At 38.4% G+C, this 20,638-nt stretch overlaps 1 protein-coding gene and 1 long non-coding RNA gene across 3 annotated transcripts in view; both read right to left on the bottom strand.

The window, feature by feature from the left end:
• Window positions 1-388: 388 nt before the first annotated feature.
• On the bottom strand, window positions 389-3,045 carry LOC127431644 (uncharacterized). The gene is made up of 3 exons (XR_007895634.1): window positions 2,438-3,045; window positions 1,667-1,835; window positions 389-1,472 (listed from the first exon to the last, which is right to left on the bottom strand). It is a non-coding gene; the product is annotated as an uncharacterized LOC127431644 (long non-coding RNA).
• Window positions 3,046-4,858: 1,813 nt separating this feature from the next.
• LOC127431609 (phospholipase D1-like) overlaps window positions 4,859-20,638 on the bottom strand; it is a 44,709-nt gene continuing 28,929 nt past the window's right edge. For both annotated transcript variants that reach the window (XM_051682111.1, XM_051682110.1), the window contains exons 12-26: window positions 20,360-20,441; window positions 20,052-20,162; window positions 19,785-19,973; window positions 18,044-18,254; window positions 14,222-14,350; window positions 13,920-14,038; window positions 13,358-13,471; window positions 13,147-13,257; window positions 12,867-12,955; window positions 11,716-11,829; window positions 11,363-11,412; window positions 8,310-8,444; window positions 7,223-7,376; window positions 7,007-7,124; window positions 4,859-6,685 (exon numbers count right to left, since the gene is read on the bottom strand). In XM_051682111.1, coding sequence (XP_051538071.1) covers window positions 6,461-6,685; window positions 7,007-7,124; window positions 7,223-7,376; window positions 8,310-8,444; window positions 11,363-11,412; window positions 11,716-11,829; window positions 12,867-12,955; window positions 13,147-13,257; window positions 13,358-13,471; window positions 13,920-14,038; window positions 14,222-14,350; window positions 18,044-18,254; window positions 19,785-19,973; window positions 20,052-20,162; window positions 20,360-20,441 — 1,951 coding nt within the window. In that variant the 3' untranslated portion in view covers window positions 4,859-6,460. The remainder of the gene's footprint in view (window positions 6,686-7,006; window positions 7,125-7,222; window positions 7,377-8,309; window positions 8,445-11,362; window positions 11,413-11,715; window positions 11,830-12,866; window positions 12,956-13,146; window positions 13,258-13,357; window positions 13,472-13,919; window positions 14,039-14,221; window positions 14,351-18,043; window positions 18,255-19,784; window positions 19,974-20,051; window positions 20,163-20,359; window positions 20,442-20,638) is intronic.

Below are 20,638 nucleotides of genomic sequence, written 5' to 3'. Positions count from 1 at the left end.
GACGTACAGGGGCAGGTCAGTCTGAATATGATAAAAGAACACCATTATATTCTTCTATGTAACAAAGAATGTTTCAGACACTTTGTTCTTAATAGATCACACAACAGCATATTTACCTTTACTATTTTAAATAAAATAATTCAAAAAATTATTATTGCCTTTTGAGGGATCTTGTTTCTGTTCTAAATATGTTTATTTAGCTTCTCATCATCTGTGCATTATTGGGAGCAGCGAGTGAATTATTATTATAATATTTATAAATATACAGTATATATTATTATAATAATTACTATCATGCAGAACTATTTGATTTCTCCATTTCTTTCATATAGTATAAAAATGATTTTTTAATGGCGTCTGATCTTTTTGTTTTTATTTTATACTGTTGTATTTTATTTTATGGTCATTATTAACTGTATTAATGTTACTATACATTAAATGTATTGAATTAATACATTAATTAATAACATTTACATATACATTTACATTTATTCATTTGGCAGACGCTTTTATCCAAAGTGACTTACAAAAGAGGAAAACATAAGCAAATCATCTTAGGAGACAGTGGTATGAAAAGTGCTGTATTACAAAGTATCACTAGCATCATAATAGTATTCAAAACAGAATAAAGTGCAACAGAATTTTTATTTTTATTTTTAGTTTTTTTAATGACTGGTTAAGTGCTCATGGAAAAGATGTGTTTTTAGTCGTTTTTTGAAGACAGAGAGTGAGTCAGCTTCACAGATGGAGTAGGGAAGGTCGTTCCACCAACGTGGTGTGATGAAGCCGAAAGTCCGGGAAAGTGTTTTGGTGCCTCTTTGTGTTGGTACAACAAGGCGACGTTCCTTAGCCGACCGCAGGCTTCTAGTGGGTGCGTAGCTCTGCATAAATGATTTTAGGTATGCTGGAGCAGACCCAGTGACTGTTCTGTATGCCAGTATCAGAGCCTTGAATTTGATACGTGCATCAACCGGCAGCCAGTGGAGAGAGACAAGGAGTGGTGTAACATGTGCTCTCTTTGGTTCATTAAAGACCAGACGTGCTGCTGCATTCTGGATCATTTGGAGGGGTCTAAATGCACATGCAGGGAGGCCTGCAATGAGCGTGTTACAGTAATCCAGTCTAGTTATGACAAGTGACAGGACAAGCAGTTGTGTGGCATGTTCAGAGAGGGAGGGTCTTATCTTCCTGATATTGTAGAGTGTAAATCTACATGATCTTGCGGTCTTTGAGATGTGGTCTGTGAAATTTAGTCTGTTGTCGATGGTTACCCCTAGATTTCTGACCGATTTGGAAGGCGTTACTGTAGTTGCACCCAGCTGCACAGTGATGTTGTGTTCAACAGCAGAGTTGGCTGGAAAGACAAGGAGTTCAGTCTTGGCTGGGTTGAGTTTCAGGTGGTGCTATTTCATTCAGACCGAGATGTCCACCAGGCAGGCAGAAATTCGAGCAGTCACTGTGGTGTCGTTGGGCTGGAAAGACAAGTAGAGTTGCGTGTCATCAGCGTAGCAGTGGTAAGAGAAACCATGTGCCTGAATGATGGGTCCCAGTGATATTGTGTATATAGAGAAGAGAAGTGGCCCAAGCACTGATCCCTGAGGTACCCCAGTAAGTAGCTGATGTGGCTTGGATACCTCACCTCTCCAGGCTACCTTGAAGGACCTACCTGAGAGATAGGAATTAAACCAGTCAAGCACAGTTCCTGTGATGCCCAGCGAGGAGAGGGTAAAGAGTAAGATCTGATGGTTGACTGTGTCAAAGGCTGCAGACAGCAGGGCAGTCTCGGTGGAGTGTCCACTTTTAAAGCCTGACTGATTGTCATCCAGCAGCTTGTTCTGTGAGAGATAGGCAGAGATTTGATTGAAAACAGCCCTTTCAAGTGTTTTTGCCATGAATGGGATGAGAGAGACTGGTCTGTAGTGTTCTATTTGTGTGGGATTAAGTGCGGGTTTCTTCAGCAGCGGGGTTACTCGAGCCTGCTTAAATTTAGTTGGAAAAGTGCCTGTAAGTAAAGATGTGTTAATTATGTGTGTGAGTGCAGGTAGGATGGACGGAGACATGGCCTGTAGAAGGTGAGAAGGAATGGGGTCAAGGGAGCAAGTGGTGGGGTGGTTGGAGAGGAGGAGTTTAGAGACCTCAGTGTCAGTCAGAGGAGAGAACATAGAGACAGAAGAGTTGCATACAGGAGACAGGTGTTTGACAAGGTGTGGTGCTGAGAATGTATTGCTGATGGCTGTAACCTTATTAGTAAAAAATGTGGTGAAGACATCTGCTGTCAGTGATGTGTCAGGCGGTGGAGGGGGAGGGCAGAGAAGTGTGTTGAATGTTCTAAACAAGCTGCGAGTGTCTGTGGTGCTGTTGATCTTGTTCTGGTAATAGGAGGTTTTTGCAGATTTAACGTTATCTGAAAAAGTTGCAAGCAGGGACTGATATTTACCTAGATCTGATGGATCTTTAGATTTCTGCCATCTCCTCTCAGCTGCCCTGAGGTCAGTCCGATGTTCACGAAGGACGTCAGACAGCCAGAGGCTGGGTGGTGTAGCACGTGCTGGCCTAGAGGAGATAGGACAGATGTTGTCTAGACAGGTTGTTAAAGTAGAGCTTAGTGTGTCTGTGGCAGTGTTTACATTAAGCATGGTAAATACATTTTGTGTAGGAAGAGAGGTAGAGACAGCAGTGGAAAGGCGAGAAGGTGAGAGGGAACGGAGGTTACGGCGAAAGGAAACCAATGGTGGAGTCTGTTTTAATGTAGATGGGAGGGTCATGTTGAATTGAACAAAGTAGTGATCAGAGACATGCAAAGGAGTAACAAGAATATTTGAGTTGGTACAGTTATGTGTAAAGATGAGGTCCAGCTGGTTGCCCGATCTGTGAGTTGCTGTGGTGTGTAGTTTTTCCAAGTCAAATGAGGCCAGGAGAGTATTCAATTCAGTGGCCTGGGGCTTGTCTTGGTGTATGTTGAAATCACCAAGAACCACAATTGGCCTACCATCCTCTGGCAAGGAGGACAGCAGGACATCCAACTCCTCAAGAAAGTTTGTCAGCTGACCTGGAGGGCGACAGATGACAACAACATGTATTTTTGTGGGTTGCATTGTAGTAATAGCATGGAATTCAAAACTAGTATTGTTACATAGTGAAGAGTGTGTTGAAAAAGTCCAGTTGTTATGAATGAGCAAACCTGTTCCCCCGCCCCTACCGGTGTGTCAAGGGGTGTGAGAGAAGGAGAAGTTGTTGGAGAGAGCAGCAGGTGTTGCTGTATCCTTTGGACATATCCATGTTTCTGTCAGTGCCAGGATGCTGAGGGTGGACTGTGTGGCAAAGGCTGGAATGAAGTCAGCTTTCTTCACAGCTGACTGGCAGTTCCAGAGTCCCACTGAGAAAGAGAGCGGAGCAGGTGCTGAAGTGCAAAGTGGCCATAGGTTGTGTGGGTTGTGTTTGGTCTTGCATCGATATCGTGTAAACGGTCTATAACAGATAACAGGGATGTGCTTGAAGGCATGTGTTATTCGTGAAGTAGACATGTTAGTATATAGAAGGAAAATAATAAGAGATACAATAACGAGATACTTAAGTGCTATGTTGAGTGGCGCCTTGTCGGTGTCCTTGCTCGGTGAACTCGCACAGGTAGACTCGTTGGTTTTTACACAAGTAGGTACTTCCACGAGGAGGGCTTTACACGAGAGCTACCACTTCCGCTGCTGCTTCCACATCAGCATTCAAGTCAAATATATACGCGATGATAATGAGCCATTCATTGAAAAAGCAGGACACGCCTTAATGCTACTTAGCACAACAAAGCTAGTCACATGGTCAACAGAAACTAAGGGTGACAAGTGTGACTTCCGTGCACCGCAAATAATTTATGCTGCACTTTAGCAATAAATAATACCCTAAAACAAGTGAAACACTGTTTATAAACACTAAAAACCATGATAGTTTTACACACACTGGACAACCAACGCTAAATCTAGCAATGACATATTAAATGTCATTAGTGTCAATTTTGTTATTAATATTATTGGTTTGATAGTAACGTGAAAAAAAAATATTGCCTCATTAAGTAGCTTCAATGTAGCTAGCTACTTTTTGATAGTAGTTTGCTACTCTACAAGTTACTTTCTCAAAAGAGTAACTTGACTGTAGCTTAACTACTTAAAATTATGAGTAGCTTGTAGCTTGTCAAACTACATTTTCAAAGTAGCTTCCCCAACACTGTCTAAAGGTTTTAGGAAACAATGTTTAGACACGCAACCTTAAACACAAGAAGACATGCCTTTGAAATAATCCTGCTCTTTGTCTCCCTTTCTCTTCTCTTTTCAGAAGGACAGAGATAAAACCCTGTGTATGGACTTATTCTCTACATTAACAGAAACCTGCTCAAGGTAAACTTTAGGCCAGGTGTGATACCCACCATTCCTCCAAATTGAACAGTTATAAGCATAAACAGCTTAATAACAATTTATGAGTAAAATAGGATTATGCCAGCAATAATGCAGGACTGTAATGTATCTAAAAATAGTTTCCACACACATTAACCAGATTTCATAGTTTGATAATTGCACTGATGGGTTTCTCCTCCACTAATACTCTAGGGAGAGATAGGTCAAAGGTCAAGAGACAGTAGCAGAGACTATTGCTCAGATGTAGCTCATACAGACAGCGGTCTGCGGGGAACATGACAGCTGTGCACCCCCCTAAAGCGCACGCGCACACACACACACACCCCTACACAGATCACTGAGACAGGGTTCATACATTCAGTCATTATCAGTTCCCCCAGAGGCAGACAGACAGACAGATAGATGACAAGCATACAGTGTGCATGGGACAATGGCTCCATCTACAGACCACAATAGTGTGAAAATCATTCTGTTTAATCATCTGCATTACATCAATGCATATATATTTCATACACATCTCAACACGTCATTTGCATTCTTGACAAGACATATTGTGTGCAAAATAAAATGCAGTTTATGGGGAAAGGGAAGAAAGACATGAAGGAAAAGAAGAAAACTGAATGGAAAATAAAATATCAGATATATCTGATCAATTCCTGAATTACTGTAAAAGTGCAGATACACAGTTAGCAGTGCAGACTTTAGCACATGCTTTATGAGCAGTTAAAGGTGCACTCAGTAACGTTTGTCTTTGTGTAATCTTGGATTTACACTGACACCTAGCGGCTTGGATGTAGCATCATTTAAAAGCAATAGTTTTCAGTTTCAGATGCTATTGTAGAAATTTAGTATTCACAGTCAGCCATGATTAATTTAATCAATGAGTGAAAGTGTCAAATAACAGGACACTTACTGAGATTAAGCGAGTAGTATTCAGCTGGTCATGTGATTCTAACATGGCAGCCCCCATGTGCGGACCCTCTCCATGTAGATAAAACAGCTTTTATAAGGTTACTGATATGACTGGAGTCTTAATTTTAATGTGAGTGCTCATGATTTCCTACATATATTGCAAAATTACAATTCATGTCTTTAGGAGTAAACCTTTTTCTAATGAGGAAAAAATTACTGAGTGCACCTTTAAACAAAATGTGATTTTTACAATGATATGTAAATCTTTAACTTCAACAGTTTATTTAAAACTTAAACTGTTTGCAAATACCTCTACATGGAATATATGAGTCATGGTTTCATTACTTCAAAAATTAGTTCGTAAACTTCAGAAGAGTCACAAGCATAGCCGTTTCTACACTATACTGTAAAGAATGGGCAAGTAATGGGAATAAAATCGAAAAACTTGTCATTCTTTATAAGAAACCCGATTAGGCTATTTCATTAAAGACAGAAGCTTTGGTCGATTTAAGTTCACTCAGCATTAAGATGGGGGACACAAAAAATATATAAGGCCACCAAAACATGGCAATTTGTACCATAAGAAAACAACAATCATGGACCACATCCACCATCACAGACCAATAAATTACTTTGAGATATAGTACAGTATTTAGAAAGACAGGGAATGTTGCATACTTTGCACTGCATATAGAGAAAAGACAGAAGATACATAAAGAAAGATAGAAGTTGATAGTTGGCACTTCAATATAGAGAATAGCTTGAACTCAGTAGTGCATTTAACGGAGCACAAAACTCTACAATAATATATAATAGACTTGTCAAAAAAAGCCTCCATCTCACCATCTTGTAGGACTTGAGAGTATAGTTCATAATATAGTATTAGTTGAAGTTGCATAGTGTTAAGACTCTATACAAAACATTCAGACATTCAAGCTTCGAATAAAGACGAAATAATCCAGTCTGGTGTTGTCCATAATCCCAGATGGGTAAACAAGTGATGGCTAAAACTCCTCCAAATCTCCTTCTGTGTCTCAGAAGTGCTCATTATATGATATAACTAGTGAAATTGTTCCTCATTTGCCAGGTACATCTGCTAGATATGCAGTTTCTTGTAAGCCTGGTGATGTGGACAGGTTCTGATCTCATGTCCAGACGTCCATGGGCACCATGCCTTCCTTTGATCCGATGGGTGGTAGAAGGTTCTGCTCGCTAAGGAACTGGAGAGGAAACTGGACTAGGAAGCCCCGAATCTTTTTCAGCTCCTCTTGAGCACGGACAGGGTCCTCCTTCTCCAAGCCAGGCTTTGAGAGGAAGACATCCAACTCCAGAATTGTTCGAACATCACTGGATGGCAAGCAGCGGAACACCTGCAGGAATGTTAGATTGAATTAAAGGTGAACCGTGTAATTTCTTCACCATAATTATTAAATTATAACTGAAGACAACAGTTAAAATAAAGATAAGAGGTTTGAGTGTTAGATGTGTTGGCAATCTTTTTCAATTCTGCTTAATTTTCAAATGAGATTTCAATTTAAGGTCACAGAACAACAGTATTAAGGTCACCCCTTCAAGAACCTTTATAATGGATTAGGAAATGGACATGATCCAAGACTAATGGAACAGCATGCAATGCCAATTTGCCTAAATTTAAGCTTTTAGTGCAAACGAAAGCTTACAAAACAACTAACCTTTTGGTAGATGGTGGCATTGCGGGAAGCTGTGGTCATCCACACCTCCTTGTAAAACTGGTCGCTGATTGGGTCAGTGACATCAATGCTGGGGTCTGTGTTTGCACCAAGAATCATCCTATTGATTTGAAAGGAAACGGAAAAAAGTATGTTTGAACTTTACTTGGACACGTCTAGATTTTCTAAATGGAATAAATAGGTTTGAGCGTGTCTCACTTGAAACACTCCAGCCGCAAACTCAGTCCAAAGCGTCCGGCCTGATACTCCTCGCCATCCATGACTGACCTCACGGTCTCAATGTCCTCATAAATGACAGCCACCTCACTGTCTCTCTTACCCAGCATGCTGCGGTCATTGATATTGGCAGAACCTGATGGGTGCACAGAGACAGATTTAATAATTGTGACTGGATTACAGCACTAACAAAAAATGACCAACAACTACCATGGTAATACAATGTTTTTTTTGCACATGTACCATGGTTATACCATGTTCTTTTTTTTTTTTTTTACATTTTATTTTGCAGAAACTTATATCAAAAGTGACAGTGCATTCAATGTATCCATTTAATCAATATGTTTGTTCTCTGAAAATCGAACCCATGACCTTGGTGATGCAAGTGCCTTGCTCTACCAGTATATCTATTAAAGGTGCACTTATTTTTTTCCTCATTAAAAACATTCAGCTTCTAAAGACATGAATTGTAAGTTTGCAATATATGTAGGAAATCATGAGCACTCACATTAAAATGAAGACTCCAGTCATATCAGTAACCTTATAAAAGCTGTTTTATTCTACATGGAGAGGGTCCGCACATGGGGGCTGCCATGTTAGAATCACATGACCAGCTGAATACTACTCGCTTAATCTCAGTAACCGTCCTGTTATTTGACACTTTCACTCACTGATTAAAGTAATCGTGGCTGACTGTGAATACTAAATTTCTACAATGGCATCTGAAACTGAAAACTATTGATTTTAAATTATGCTACATCCAAGTTGGTAGGGATCAGTGTAAGTCCAAGATTACACAAAGACAAAAGTGACTGAATGCACCTTTAACACATTAATTTTGTCAGCTCTAATATATTTGTCCTATCCTATGAACTGCTGTAATAAAACAGTACCATATCTTAACAGAAGGTGGAGCCATTTAATCTTTTCTCAAGTGTACTAATATATCTTGTAAGTTCAAGTCACATTACCACAACAGCATCTTTCCTATTACCACTACTACACTCGAGGATAACATATACAGTCATTATCTGTGTTTTTCCTGTCTGCAGATTTATATTTTACTTACCAATGATGACAGTGTTGTCATCGGCAATGAGCATCTTGCTGTGCACATATATCAATTCAGTCACCAGTCTTCCTTCGAGATCAGCGTGGGTCCTCAAACCCCCAAATGAGATGTAATTCATCCACTGATCACCCACTGCAGAGAAACAGACAAGAGGATGTATAGTTAAACAGCACAGTTTCAAGACACACTTCAAAGCATTTCAGGAATTGTTCACCCAAAAATGAAAATTCTGTCATCGTTTACTCACACTCATGTTTTTCCAAAACCATATCACTTTCTTACATACGTGGAACAAAAAAGCTACAAATCTGAAGAATATACTTGCCACCATTTCCGTGTAATAAAAGTGAAAGGGGACTGGAGATGTCAAGCATCTAAATGACCATAAAGTTATCATAAAATTGGTCAAAATGACTTTTCCAAGTCTTCTTAAGTCATCCAGTATAAAAGCTTTGTGTGAGAAATTTAAGTTGTTATTCACTGAAAATCTTACCCTCTAGTGGGCTATTAACTGCTGCAACCGGATCATTGATTCAGTGAGTTCTGGATGAGTCCAATATATGAACAACCAATTCAGACCGGTATTGTAAATTGGATTAACCGATTCATAGAAAAGATCCAACTCAAACAGTTCACAAATCGGACAATGCTACTTCTCTAATGAACTTTTGTGAAGGAGAGCTACGGCGGATGTCAAGATTTTTTGTAAATAATGACTTAAATTTTGTCTGTTCTTCACAAAGATATCGTATGGCTTCAAAGGGTTTGGAATATAAGTCATATTATGCAGGTCTCTGAAATACTCTATTCTGATTGGTCAGTGATGCCATCTAGTGGACTGATATTTCTGAGTAACAACTGCACATCTGAGGATTAAGGCATATTTGACTGGGCAGCCAAGTATTGCGAGGCATCTTTCCTACCTCTTTCGGATCACTATGCGATTTCTACAAGTGAGCTAATAAATAATTTTAACTTAAATCAATGTTTCATGTCCATTAATATATTTATTTGTCAAGTAGGTTCCCTGTAGCTCTAGTAGAGCATGGCATTTGCAATGCCAAGATCAAGGGTTCGATTCCCAGGGAACACACAAACTGATCAAATGTATTCCCCAAATGCACTGTAAGTCGCTTTGGATAAAAGCACCTGCCAAATGCATTAATGTAAATGTAAAGTAAATGTAGCCTTGTAATAAGCTGGATAATGAGCAGTCAGATGGTCATTATTTACTAAGTAAACACCAACAGAACTCCAGTGCAAAACGGAGGTGGAATTCAGTTGTTCTCAGATAATTACATAATTTCAACACAAATCACTATTTTATGTCCATTTATTTATTTATTTTACACAGTCAGCCGATAATCCCTGACAGTGTAATTACGACTGCGACTCGAAGCGTCGAAGCTGAATGTATTTATCCCTTACTTAACCACTTTTATGATTCTTCTATGGTCCTCTTTTTTTTTGAAAAAAAAAAAAAAGATTAATTTTTGTGTGAACTATACCTTTATCTGCCTCATTATACACCTATAAACAAGTAGAGCTCTTGCTTGTCTAGAGTACAGTGATATGTATCCATGATGAGAACAGAGTGAGAGTGCTTAGACCTAGCAAAGCTGCAACTGAACACCAGACGTGCTGGATAATTCAAACTGACAGAGAAACTTCACTCCTTCCTCCCTCACGCTGGGTTAATGGGTGCAGGCATGACTCACTCCACCACAGTTGCAGTGTCAGCTGTAAGTGACTGAAAGTTGATGGTGTATAATAAACCACACAGTCCACAATCTCTTTCACAAGTAACCACCACGCATTTAAGCCATGTGTGACTATCTATGTGGTTAAACAACCACAAGGGGGCGCTATTGTATTTCAACAATCTTAAAAGAAAAGCAGCAACTGTGCCAGCCCATGAGGTAATTTATTCCCAGAATTGTGATATCTTAAAGGGATATTTCACCCAAAAATTTAACTCATTGTCTTTTTCATGCATGGAACACAAAAGGAGTTTGTAGCAGAATATCCAAGCTACTTTTTTCCCCATACAATTAAAGTGAATGGTGATCCTATCTGTCCCGGGTCCCAGTCCCATTTCATTGGAAAAGAATAGCAGCAACAATCTGACAAATTAATCCTTTGGTGTTCCAAAGAAGAAAGAAAATCATATGGGTTTGGAACTACGTGAGGGTGAGTAAACAATTACATAATTTTATTTCTGGGTAAACCATCCCTCAAAGACATCACAATTCTGGGAATGAGTTATGTCATGGGCTGGTACAGTTCTGCTAACAAAAGCTATAACTGAAGCAAACTTGTTATAGGACACAAGACGCACATTTGACATTATGGGTAAAAGGGTATAGAAACAGGAAATTCTTGTTTTCTTGCTCTTGCCAGCCTTTCCTCTGAGACTGAAACCAATAAATCAAATCAATGAAGCCATCAGAAAAACAGTGTGCATGTGATTATTAATATTCAAAGCTATGTGGAGGGAAAACCAAACAGGATTTACTTTGTGAGGTAAATGCATTAGTGCGGCAAACCATATTATAATAAAGGCTATTTACCATTTATACTAGTAGAAGTGCCTTGGGGGCTGTTCAGACCATACGCGCTTTTGTGTTAAAAAAGCTACATGCAAAGCAACGGATATAACAAAACACGGGTGTATCTAAAGATTTGTTGTTTTTTTTACTTGACATGGCATCTAAAAAAACGGCAAGATGCAGCACAATGGTCAAACACGTCCGTCTAGCGCATGTTTACATAAAAAAAAAAAAAAAAAAAGGAAAAATAGCGCAAATGGATGCAAATAGGTGTTTAATGTGAATGGCCCCTCAGACTATAATTTTTCTATATTCAGGTCTTGGGAGTATTTTAATCTTTGTGTCTACCACAGAAACCACAGCTTCACATAAACCCTAGGACAAACATGTGGTTAATGTACAAGCCAGATCTTCTGGAGAATTGCAGACACTGTCTTCACAAATAAAATATTTATTAAATAAATATTTTTTAACTACTGTATAACTTAGCTCTATACTCACTCTCTTTCTTCAGCTGTGAGATGATGGAGCAGTCTCCTCTAATCATGGTCCTGCATAAACAGAAGAATATATATATATATATATATGGAAAATTCCCCTAGTGTCAGACTGAAATGTTCCCATTTAATTAGTCTTACCATGATAACTATTACTGCCAGCAGGAATAATAGTTGAGCTTTTACAGCTAACATAAAATTAAATCATCAGATCATGTCACTTAGAGATTATTGTAATTGCACTATAGGCCCATAACTAACTCTGGTACATTTTATGGCGGCAAACAGTTGATTTATAGTTATAGGCTTGAATAATACCTGATACACTAACTAACCTATCTTAACAATCAGCATTACCTGTAGTTGAAGTGCATGACTGCCTGTATGGCACTGCCCCCTCCAGTATTGATATCCCCCTCAAACCCAGGAAGTAGAGGAGTCACCACATACACACGGTACTTTTTACCCTCCCTATGAACCCCACAGAAAAGACATGGAGGGTAAAAATACAATTGAAAGTTAAAGAGAGATTGAGTGAGAAAAATTATTTCATGATATTTGTTTTGTGTAAACATGGTGCCTTCTATCCATCATGGCTGGCTATTCTTTTACTACTTAAAGGGATAGTTCACCCAAAAATGACAATTTTCAAATAATTTACTCACCCTCATGTCAACCCAGATGTGTATGACTTTCGTTCTTCTGCTGAACACAAACAAAGGTTTTTAGGAGAATGTTTCAGCTCTGTAGGCCCTCACAATGCATGTGAATGGGTACCAACCTTTTTAAGCTCCAAAAGCACATAAAGGCAGCATAAAAGTAATCCATAAGACTCCAGTGGTTAAATCTACATCTTTAGAAGCAATATGATAAGTGTGGGTGAACAGATCAATGTTGAAGTCCTTTTTTACTATAAATTCTCCTCCCAGCCCAGTAGGTGGCGATATGCACAAAGAATGTGAACGTGAAAGTGGAGATTGATAGTAAAAAGGACTTAAATGTTGATATTTTCTCACCCACACCTATCACATTACTTCAGAAGTCTTATGGATTACTTTTGTGCTGCCTTCATGTACTTTTGGAGCTTCAAAGTTTTGGCCACCACTTGCATTGTATGGACCAACAGACCTGAGATATTAATCTAAAAATCTTTGTTTGTGTTCAGCAGAAGAAAGTCATACACATCTGGGTTGGCATGAGAGTGAGTAAATGATGAGAGAATTTTCATTTTTGGGTGAACTAGCCCTTTAAGAATACCTTTTTGTCTATCAGCAATCCTAAGCAAACACTTGTCTATATGTACAATAGAGTTACAATTTTCTCATTAAACTAGTGTGTCTGTGTATTTAATAGGTGTGTGAAAATACAGGGGCTAAGAGGTGTTTAATTTAATGGTTAAACTGAGATCTTTAATTTCAAACAGCAAGGCTTCTCTGTGTAATGGTGTCAGGCTGTGTGTGTTTGTCTCTTAAGACAGTGAAGGGTGTGTTTTATTGAACACATCTCACTGATAGGCTTTTATGATCCTCTGGGCGATGGCGTCTCCAATTTTATTGTGAACGACTTTGCTGTCAGCGCAGCTTATAAAGAACTGGTTCTAATAGAGAAAATATAGAATTTTAGCCCACAGAAACAATGCTATAAGACGCCCTTTATAATTCTTAAGGCATTCAATAATGACAACCGTCTCCAATCCAATACAGTAACAGTAAGGCTATTAGAAGAAGATAATATAAACACGTATTATTATGTAAAAAACATTAGAATAAATAATTTGTGCCACAAAACCTCTATGTAGATATAGTGTTTGCTGTGTTCAATAACGTTGATGTAAGCCGTATGAATCGACTCTTCATGGTATTTTATACCCGCTGACCAGTCTGAAGCTGACCGCAACAACTGAGGAGAGAGAGAGAATAAGACATTATAGAAGATGTACCTTATATTTGCCTATAAGATTTCTAATGACAATAATGACATTTAGATAAAAACCATGTACCTGAACATTTGTCGGGGTACAGCCAGGGACCTGGTACTTAATTTCGTTCGCAGTAGTGTGAGATTTAGGAAGGAGGTACGGATAGGAGAGGGACCTGTATTTAGGCTTCATGATCTGAAGGTAATAATGCAAATAGAACTTTAGGATATTAGTTAACAGTAGTTGACATTAAATACTTTAGGGAAGTTGAAATGTCCTTCAGTGCGACATGCTATGCTTCACCTCAAACTGTTTTAAACAGCATTTAGCTAAATCTTTTATATATTCATTATTATTATATTAGCAGATTGCATGACCTCAGAATTACTTTGTAACCACAGGACCATTTAAAATGAACTAGTTAAAGGCAAAAAGGTGTTTAAAAATGGTGAAAACCTTAAAGAAATCGTTATTAATTACAGGATCAAAGAAATACTTTAACTTAAACATGCAAATAAATGTTAACCTAAAATCTTGTGTGTGTAAAAAGGTCCATGAACATGAACACAGAAACAAAAATATTATGAGACGGCATTTAGACATATGGCAATTAAATATGAGAGATGCCAGTGATGGCTCTCACCTTTGTAAAATTCCAGCGCTGAATGAAGTGGCGAGCAACATCTCTGGCGGCCATCCCATGCACCACGGAGGCGATGTCATGCCAAGGCATTCTGGGAGTTATGTGCCTGTCAATGAAATCTGCAAACAAGAGCATGTTAGAGGATACATCAATAAGTGAAAATGTGATGCATAAATTTAAGACCATGTAAACGGATCATAAATGATAATATGTTAAAATGTTTAACAAATTTAAATGTTACATAAAACTGTCATGCAACAAATATAACTGCACAAAGTTCAAGTTTAAAAGCAGTGATTTACCATCAAAAGGTTTATCCAGCTGGATCCAGTCCTTGTGTACAAAATTGCAGTAGTCTTTGCCATGCCAGAACCGTGTGTTTCCCATCAGACCGATGAAGTCCGCTTGCAGATCCTGCACTGCCTCTGTCTCTGAGAAGAATGAAATAAAAACACTTAACAAAAACAAGCAAATACACAAATGAAAGAAAAACAACCACACAAGTTCCAAAAATGAGTTTTTATTTCTATAAAATCAAGCAGAAGCCATGAACAAACTAAAATATAGATAAAAGTCATACATTTAAATGGCAGAACTGATGGAAACAATCAGTGCTGTCCCACTGTTGCATTACTGCGGAACCAGTCAAAGCCAAAATAGTACATGAATTCAGAGAAACCTCCAAATATTCCATTGGAATTTGCTTAGCACCAAATTTCTTGTTTTTACTCAGAGATAAGGGACTCCATTCGTAACCGCGCTATGCGCATCGCTTAGCGCAACAACCATTCGCTACGTCTTATCCAATTTTCGTGAAAGCGCTAATTCAAAGCGCAAGTGAGTGTGGGTGGTAGTGTTTGTGCAATCTGTGGTTGTATGCATTCAAATGGAGGCTGTATTGTATGTTAATGACATACAATACGTAATTTTCCTGAGAAAAAGGTCATTGCGCTAAGACATCTGAAAAGCACGTCTAATCTCGGTGCAAAATTTCAATCAGTTCCTCATTTGCAGTTGGAGGATTCCACCAGCAGATATCAAGAGCTATCGATCACTTTTAAGGATAGCTATGATGTGTGTTTCAGTAGATCAATATTATTAATAATAATAAAAGTTTATTTTGTATAGTAACTTTACAAAAGTTTAAGGATGCTGTACAGAAATTAAGCAGTACGGACGACAATACAGTCACAGAGCTGGGCATGCATTGCATACAGCCCATTACACTTCAAAATTCTTATGAATGGGCAGTCTTCATTTATATTGACATCGCTTTACATATATAATAGAATGCAGATGGTTCAATAACCAGAGAAGAACCTCAGAATAAACTTGCACTTGACCCAGCCCATTACCGCTTTGCACACACAATTTCACCAACCCACTTGCACAAAAATATAAAAATTTCATGTCCATGCCCACTGACTTCGCACGTACGACGTATGCGCTAAGGCAGGGGTCGGCAACCTTTTTGGCATGGAGTGCCATTTTTTTATTTTCCTGGTCAATGGCTGTGCCGACAATGTTTGGGATTTTCCCCTTGTGAAAATGTTTCTATTTTGCATTTTTCTAATTTAATCGTTTATTTTTCATTACAAATGACATTAAACAGTTTGAGTGAACATTTTGTGCAAAACCCAATGATTATGATCCTGCATGTGAATTTTCAGAGCATCTAAAGTGCTTTAATGAAAGAAAACCTGTCCTTTTGTGTTATGAGTTAAGTTAATGTTACAAATGTGCTTATTTGATGACTGATCATGACTGAGAGGAGCAGGCTATTATATTTATATGACGTTTTTCGCACCTGCATTCCAATCTACATTTTGATGTAGCCTAATCCTTCCTCATGATCACGCAGCATGTTTTCATCAGATGAATGGGAGGCTTACCAGTATTAAAGTGTAATGAGACTCAGTAAATGAATAGACTCAGATTTTTGAATCCCACCATGTGGGATTATGTTTTCTCTTTTAATCGTTGAATGTAATTTTGAATGTCCATGGTTTAAGGAGGGTGTACCTGTTAGCTGGGTTAGAAATCTCAAGGATTAATAGTGGTGTTTTTCTTATTGCATTACGTGTTGTTCTGAAAGCAAAAAGAAACAAATGAAACACGGAATGTAGGCAGTCATCCGTGCAGTCTGACCGAAGCAAAGCAGGCGCGTTTACTCAAGTGATTAACCGAAAGTGAAGCGCTACCTGCTCGTGATGCGCAAATGGCTTGCACGCGCTGCACGAATCTGTTGGGTATACTGCAGTCTCGTCACATTTTAACTTTTTGTTTAGCCTCCCATTCAGGTCATAAAAACACGCTGCGTGATCATGAGGAAGGATTACATCAAGATGTAGATTGGAATGCTGGTGTGGAATTTATATGAATAAAATAGTCTATTCCTCTCTCGCCATTGCTGGCGTGCCAGTGATTACACCTCCGGGTGCCAATGCTGGCATGCGTGCCATAGGTTGCCGACCCCTGCGCTAAGGCATAGCACTATTAAAATAGGGCCCAAGTTCTGGGTGTGAAAACCACAACAAACCACACAATGCTCTGAGCATTTAGAAAAGTTGCCCCTGTGTCAAAGAACACTGATGAGATTCGACTTCTAATAACCCAGTTCTTTGCAGCGAAACTGATCACAATTGAACCAGGGGCCGGATGCGTAAACATAGCCATTAACTTAAGACTGTATAAAACAATTATTCTGACTAACTAAAGATGCCAGAGAAAGCCTGATGCATAAAATAAGCTCACAGCTGTTTTTAGTAAGTCAATCTTATTTGCATTGCATTGTGGGAAAAGTAAGACACTGAATGACTTTAAACAAAATGGCCCAAAAGAGGGCACTCAAGACAATTTTCCTTCACTGAAAATACTTACATATTAAGGCTCGGGTACACGTAGTTTTTTTTTTTTTTTTTGGCGTTCCAGATCGGGTTGAGCCCTATCGACTGCATTGCCTGTCAAAGTCTTCTACAAAGTCTCAACTTAAGCCTCTTTTAGCCCTCAACTGCAGCCCCCACTAGCTAAGCTGACAGTTATTATCCATGGTAATACAGAATGTAAATGAAAGTTAGCCTAGGGGTATGCAGTCTTACATTTTGGTCTTAAATTAGACCGATCTAAGTTTTTATGCAACTTACTGAAAAAGTTAAGACCAGTCTTAAATGAAAATTTTAGACAAGTAACTTGTAAGACTAGTCTAAAAGATTTCGCAACCAGCCCCAGGTCTTGGATCAGAATCAGGGGCAACCTCACAGAGTCCACACTTGAGAATTCTCACATAAGCCTGGGTCCTACTCACCACTTGGACACAAGCAGGAGGGCATGGGCACCCTCAGCTCAATCCATTTCAACAAATTTTGTTGGCTGCAAATGCTGTTAGAATAACCTAAAGAAAAATGGTGTTCTTTCATCCTTGGACACTCTTAAGAGTGTGATATAACAAGTAAAGTACTGGTCCAAGTCAAAAGAAACCACCCCCAATCTATGAAATTCTGATGAGATGAGTGTGGAAGTTACAGTATATGCTAAAGTTTAATATTTAGGATTAGGGATTTGTTTAAATCCCCAACCCCAAGAGTGACCAATAGTGTAGTGTGTTAAATTCTCAATTTGATATGTCTCTGTAAATGTCTATTTGAAAAAAAAAAAAAATAATAAAAAAAAAATAATAATAATAATAATTCTAAAAAGCATACTGTAAATACACTTTAATATACTAGATAAGACAAGCAACTGCATCTAGCTAGAAGTCTGTTAGGACAACACAGTTTAAAGGGATAGTTCACCTAAATCTCTGCCCAAGAACCAACATGAGGATAAGTATGAATACAGAATTTTCAGGTGAAACCAACCCACATCTAATCTTCAACATCTTACAAAGATTTTCTTTAAAAGCCTCAACTAAATCATAATGATTCCAATATGCATATTTTTCTGCACTTATGATGAATAATGCAAATCATTTCATAAGATGGTCAGTCATATTAAAGTGCTGCCAATGGACATTAGAAATCAGTGATGCTGTGTGATAACAGCTGAATGTGGGAGTTTAGGTCAGTAACAGTCATCAGTCTGCATTTGAGAGAGCATCTTGGTTCCAGAGACGGGGGTGTACTCACTTTCTTCCGAGCTCTCCACACTGCTCACACTGTCAGCAGGCGCCAACCCATGTTTCTGCAGGTGCTTACGGATGCTGAAACGGAGCTTCTTGGTCTTCCCATGTCTTTTTAGTTTCGGTTGGTCTACACTGTCCATGACAGAACTTTTGCTGTGCACCATGCTGGACCCGTTTGCTGGAGCAGCCGTTGCGGGAGAAGCTTCAGTGGCGTTCTGTGCAATATAAGACATCAAGATAAATGTTACACATATGACGATTTTCAGAATATTTATAAATAATGGAATCATGTTAAAATACTTAGTAAAAGGTCTTTGGTGGCCACTGGCCCCAGGGCCGGCCCATAATACAACCTTGCATGCAGTAAGACAAAAAAATATGCACACATATGTAGATGCCTCATTCGGCTGGTTAGGATACGTCAACCGCGCTGCCATCATGGAACAGTCAACAAGAAAAGCTGTTTGAATAGGTCAATGGAGGACATGCCTCAGACTGCTGCTTAAACCGCTTTTGTGTGGAAACAGTTCATCATATAATAAATTAACTGCCTGGGAGCTAATTTATAATATGCTTGCCATAATATATTCATTTGTAGATCAGATAAATTTTTAAGACCTTTTTTACTTTACATTCTCCTAACATATACTGAGCAGCATAAAAGTAAACCATACGTCTCCAGTGGTTAAATCCATATCTTTATCATATTGCTTCTAGGTGTGGGTAAGAAACAGATCAATATTTAAGTCTTTAAATTCTCCTCCCTGCCCAGTAGGTGGCAATATGCATGAAGAATATGATATATGTATGCACGAAAAACAAAAGAAGAATGTGAAAGAGAAAGTGAAGATTTGTAATAAAAAGGACTTTAATATTGATCTGTTTCTCACCCAAACCTATCATATTGCTTCTGAAGATATGGATTAAACCATTGGAGTTGTATGGATTACTTTTATGCTGCCTTTATGTACTTTTTGGAGCTTCAAAGTTCTGGTCACCATTCACTTGCAATGTATGGAGGAGTTGAAATATTCTTCTAAAAATCTTAGTTTGTGTTCAGCAAAAGAAAGAAAATCATACACATTTGAGATGGCATGAGAGTGAGTAAATGCTGAGAGAATTTTCATTTTAGGGTGAACTATCCCTTTAAATGTATATTACGAATAATGCACTGTTTTTATTAAATGTGTGTGTAATACAAGCTAATTGTATGGTAATATTGATGTACATTTGAATTATAGACTATTTTTGGTTTTAGTTTAATATCCCAGGTAATGCTTTATAATCTATATGGACAGAACTTACTATGTGTAGTACTATATGAACTTGCTGTATGATTTAATAACAAATACATGATTTAAATAAACAATTATAGTATGTATGTATTTGAGTTAGATTTCTTTATTATGGTTATGACCTATCCATCCCATTGCCTTTTTGATCACTAATCCCACCACTTATATTAGAAGCTTCAAGCATCAGACAACTTTCAGAATGTTTTACCAATATTCAATTTAATCTGAAATTTTAATATCATCTACAATATTGTCCAATGTTTATGGCAATTCAATTCACATGAAAGTCGTCTGGAAAAGAATCCAGACTGCTTGCATCTGTCATTTAATTTTCATGTGTTTACGGACAGTGCTTGACCTTTCCAATATGGTGCCCTGACATATCTCAGTCCATAGGAACAGCTGCTAATGAGGCATCTATGCGTGCATACAGTATCTATGGTTCCTAACCTCTGTAGACACAGGAAGAGTCCTGGTTACACTCCCTACGTCAGTCAGCCGATGCTCCTTATCATCCCAGCGACCATATGCCAAGTCAATGCCTCCCACAAATGCCACCGATTGGTCGATAACTACAATCTTCTCATGATGCGCCCACAGGTAGACGGAAGAGGACACGTGGTCAGGGTGCCTCATTACCTGAGAAAAAGAGAACTTTGTTATCTTTCAAATCTCTTTATTTCTCCTAATGCTCCATATTTTTTTTATATCTCTCACCTTGATGTTAGGGTGAAGCTGAAGTAGTGTTCGTTTGCTGTATTCACTGTTTATCCCAAGAGCCAGTTCCACCTCCTTATACAACATCACAAAGATCCGCACACCTTTTTGCTGCAAGACACCAGATGTAACAAAACAAACAGACCTTCGTAATCGGCACAGCAAATCCGCTAGTCAATATGAATATTTTACCAGGAAAACACACTGGAGAGTAAATTATTATAAGAGAGCAGTAAATTGGATGGTTTTATTGACAGTGCATATCACTGCAGCTATGGGTGACTTAACTTTGGGTTGGATTAACTCACTGCTTGCCGTTTCAGAATGGAATCAAGTCGCCAGCGGTTGCCTTCGACAACCGGCCTCTTGAGGAAGATCTCAGGGCTCAGCCTGTCATGACACACAGTGGTGACCTCATCAGCAGGAGAAGCATTTGTAACATCAAATATGCATAAACGTCTAGTTTCACATCACACTGTCGCCTACATAAATTCAAATTCAGGTAGTTGACAAAAAACAGGGATATTCACTTTTTCTTTTTAAAGATTAAGATTTTAGGTTACATATAATCTATACAGTATCTATAA

The sequence above is a fragment of the Myxocyprinus asiaticus genome, chromosome 41 (assembly GCF_019703515.2).
Source record: "Myxocyprinus asiaticus isolate MX2 ecotype Aquarium Trade chromosome 41, UBuf_Myxa_2, whole genome shotgun sequence".
Classification (NCBI taxonomy): Eukaryota; Metazoa; Chordata; class Actinopteri; order Cypriniformes; family Catostomidae; genus Myxocyprinus; species Myxocyprinus asiaticus.
Note: the sequence above shows the minus strand (reverse complement) of the source record. Positions and strands in the feature narration are given on the sequence as shown.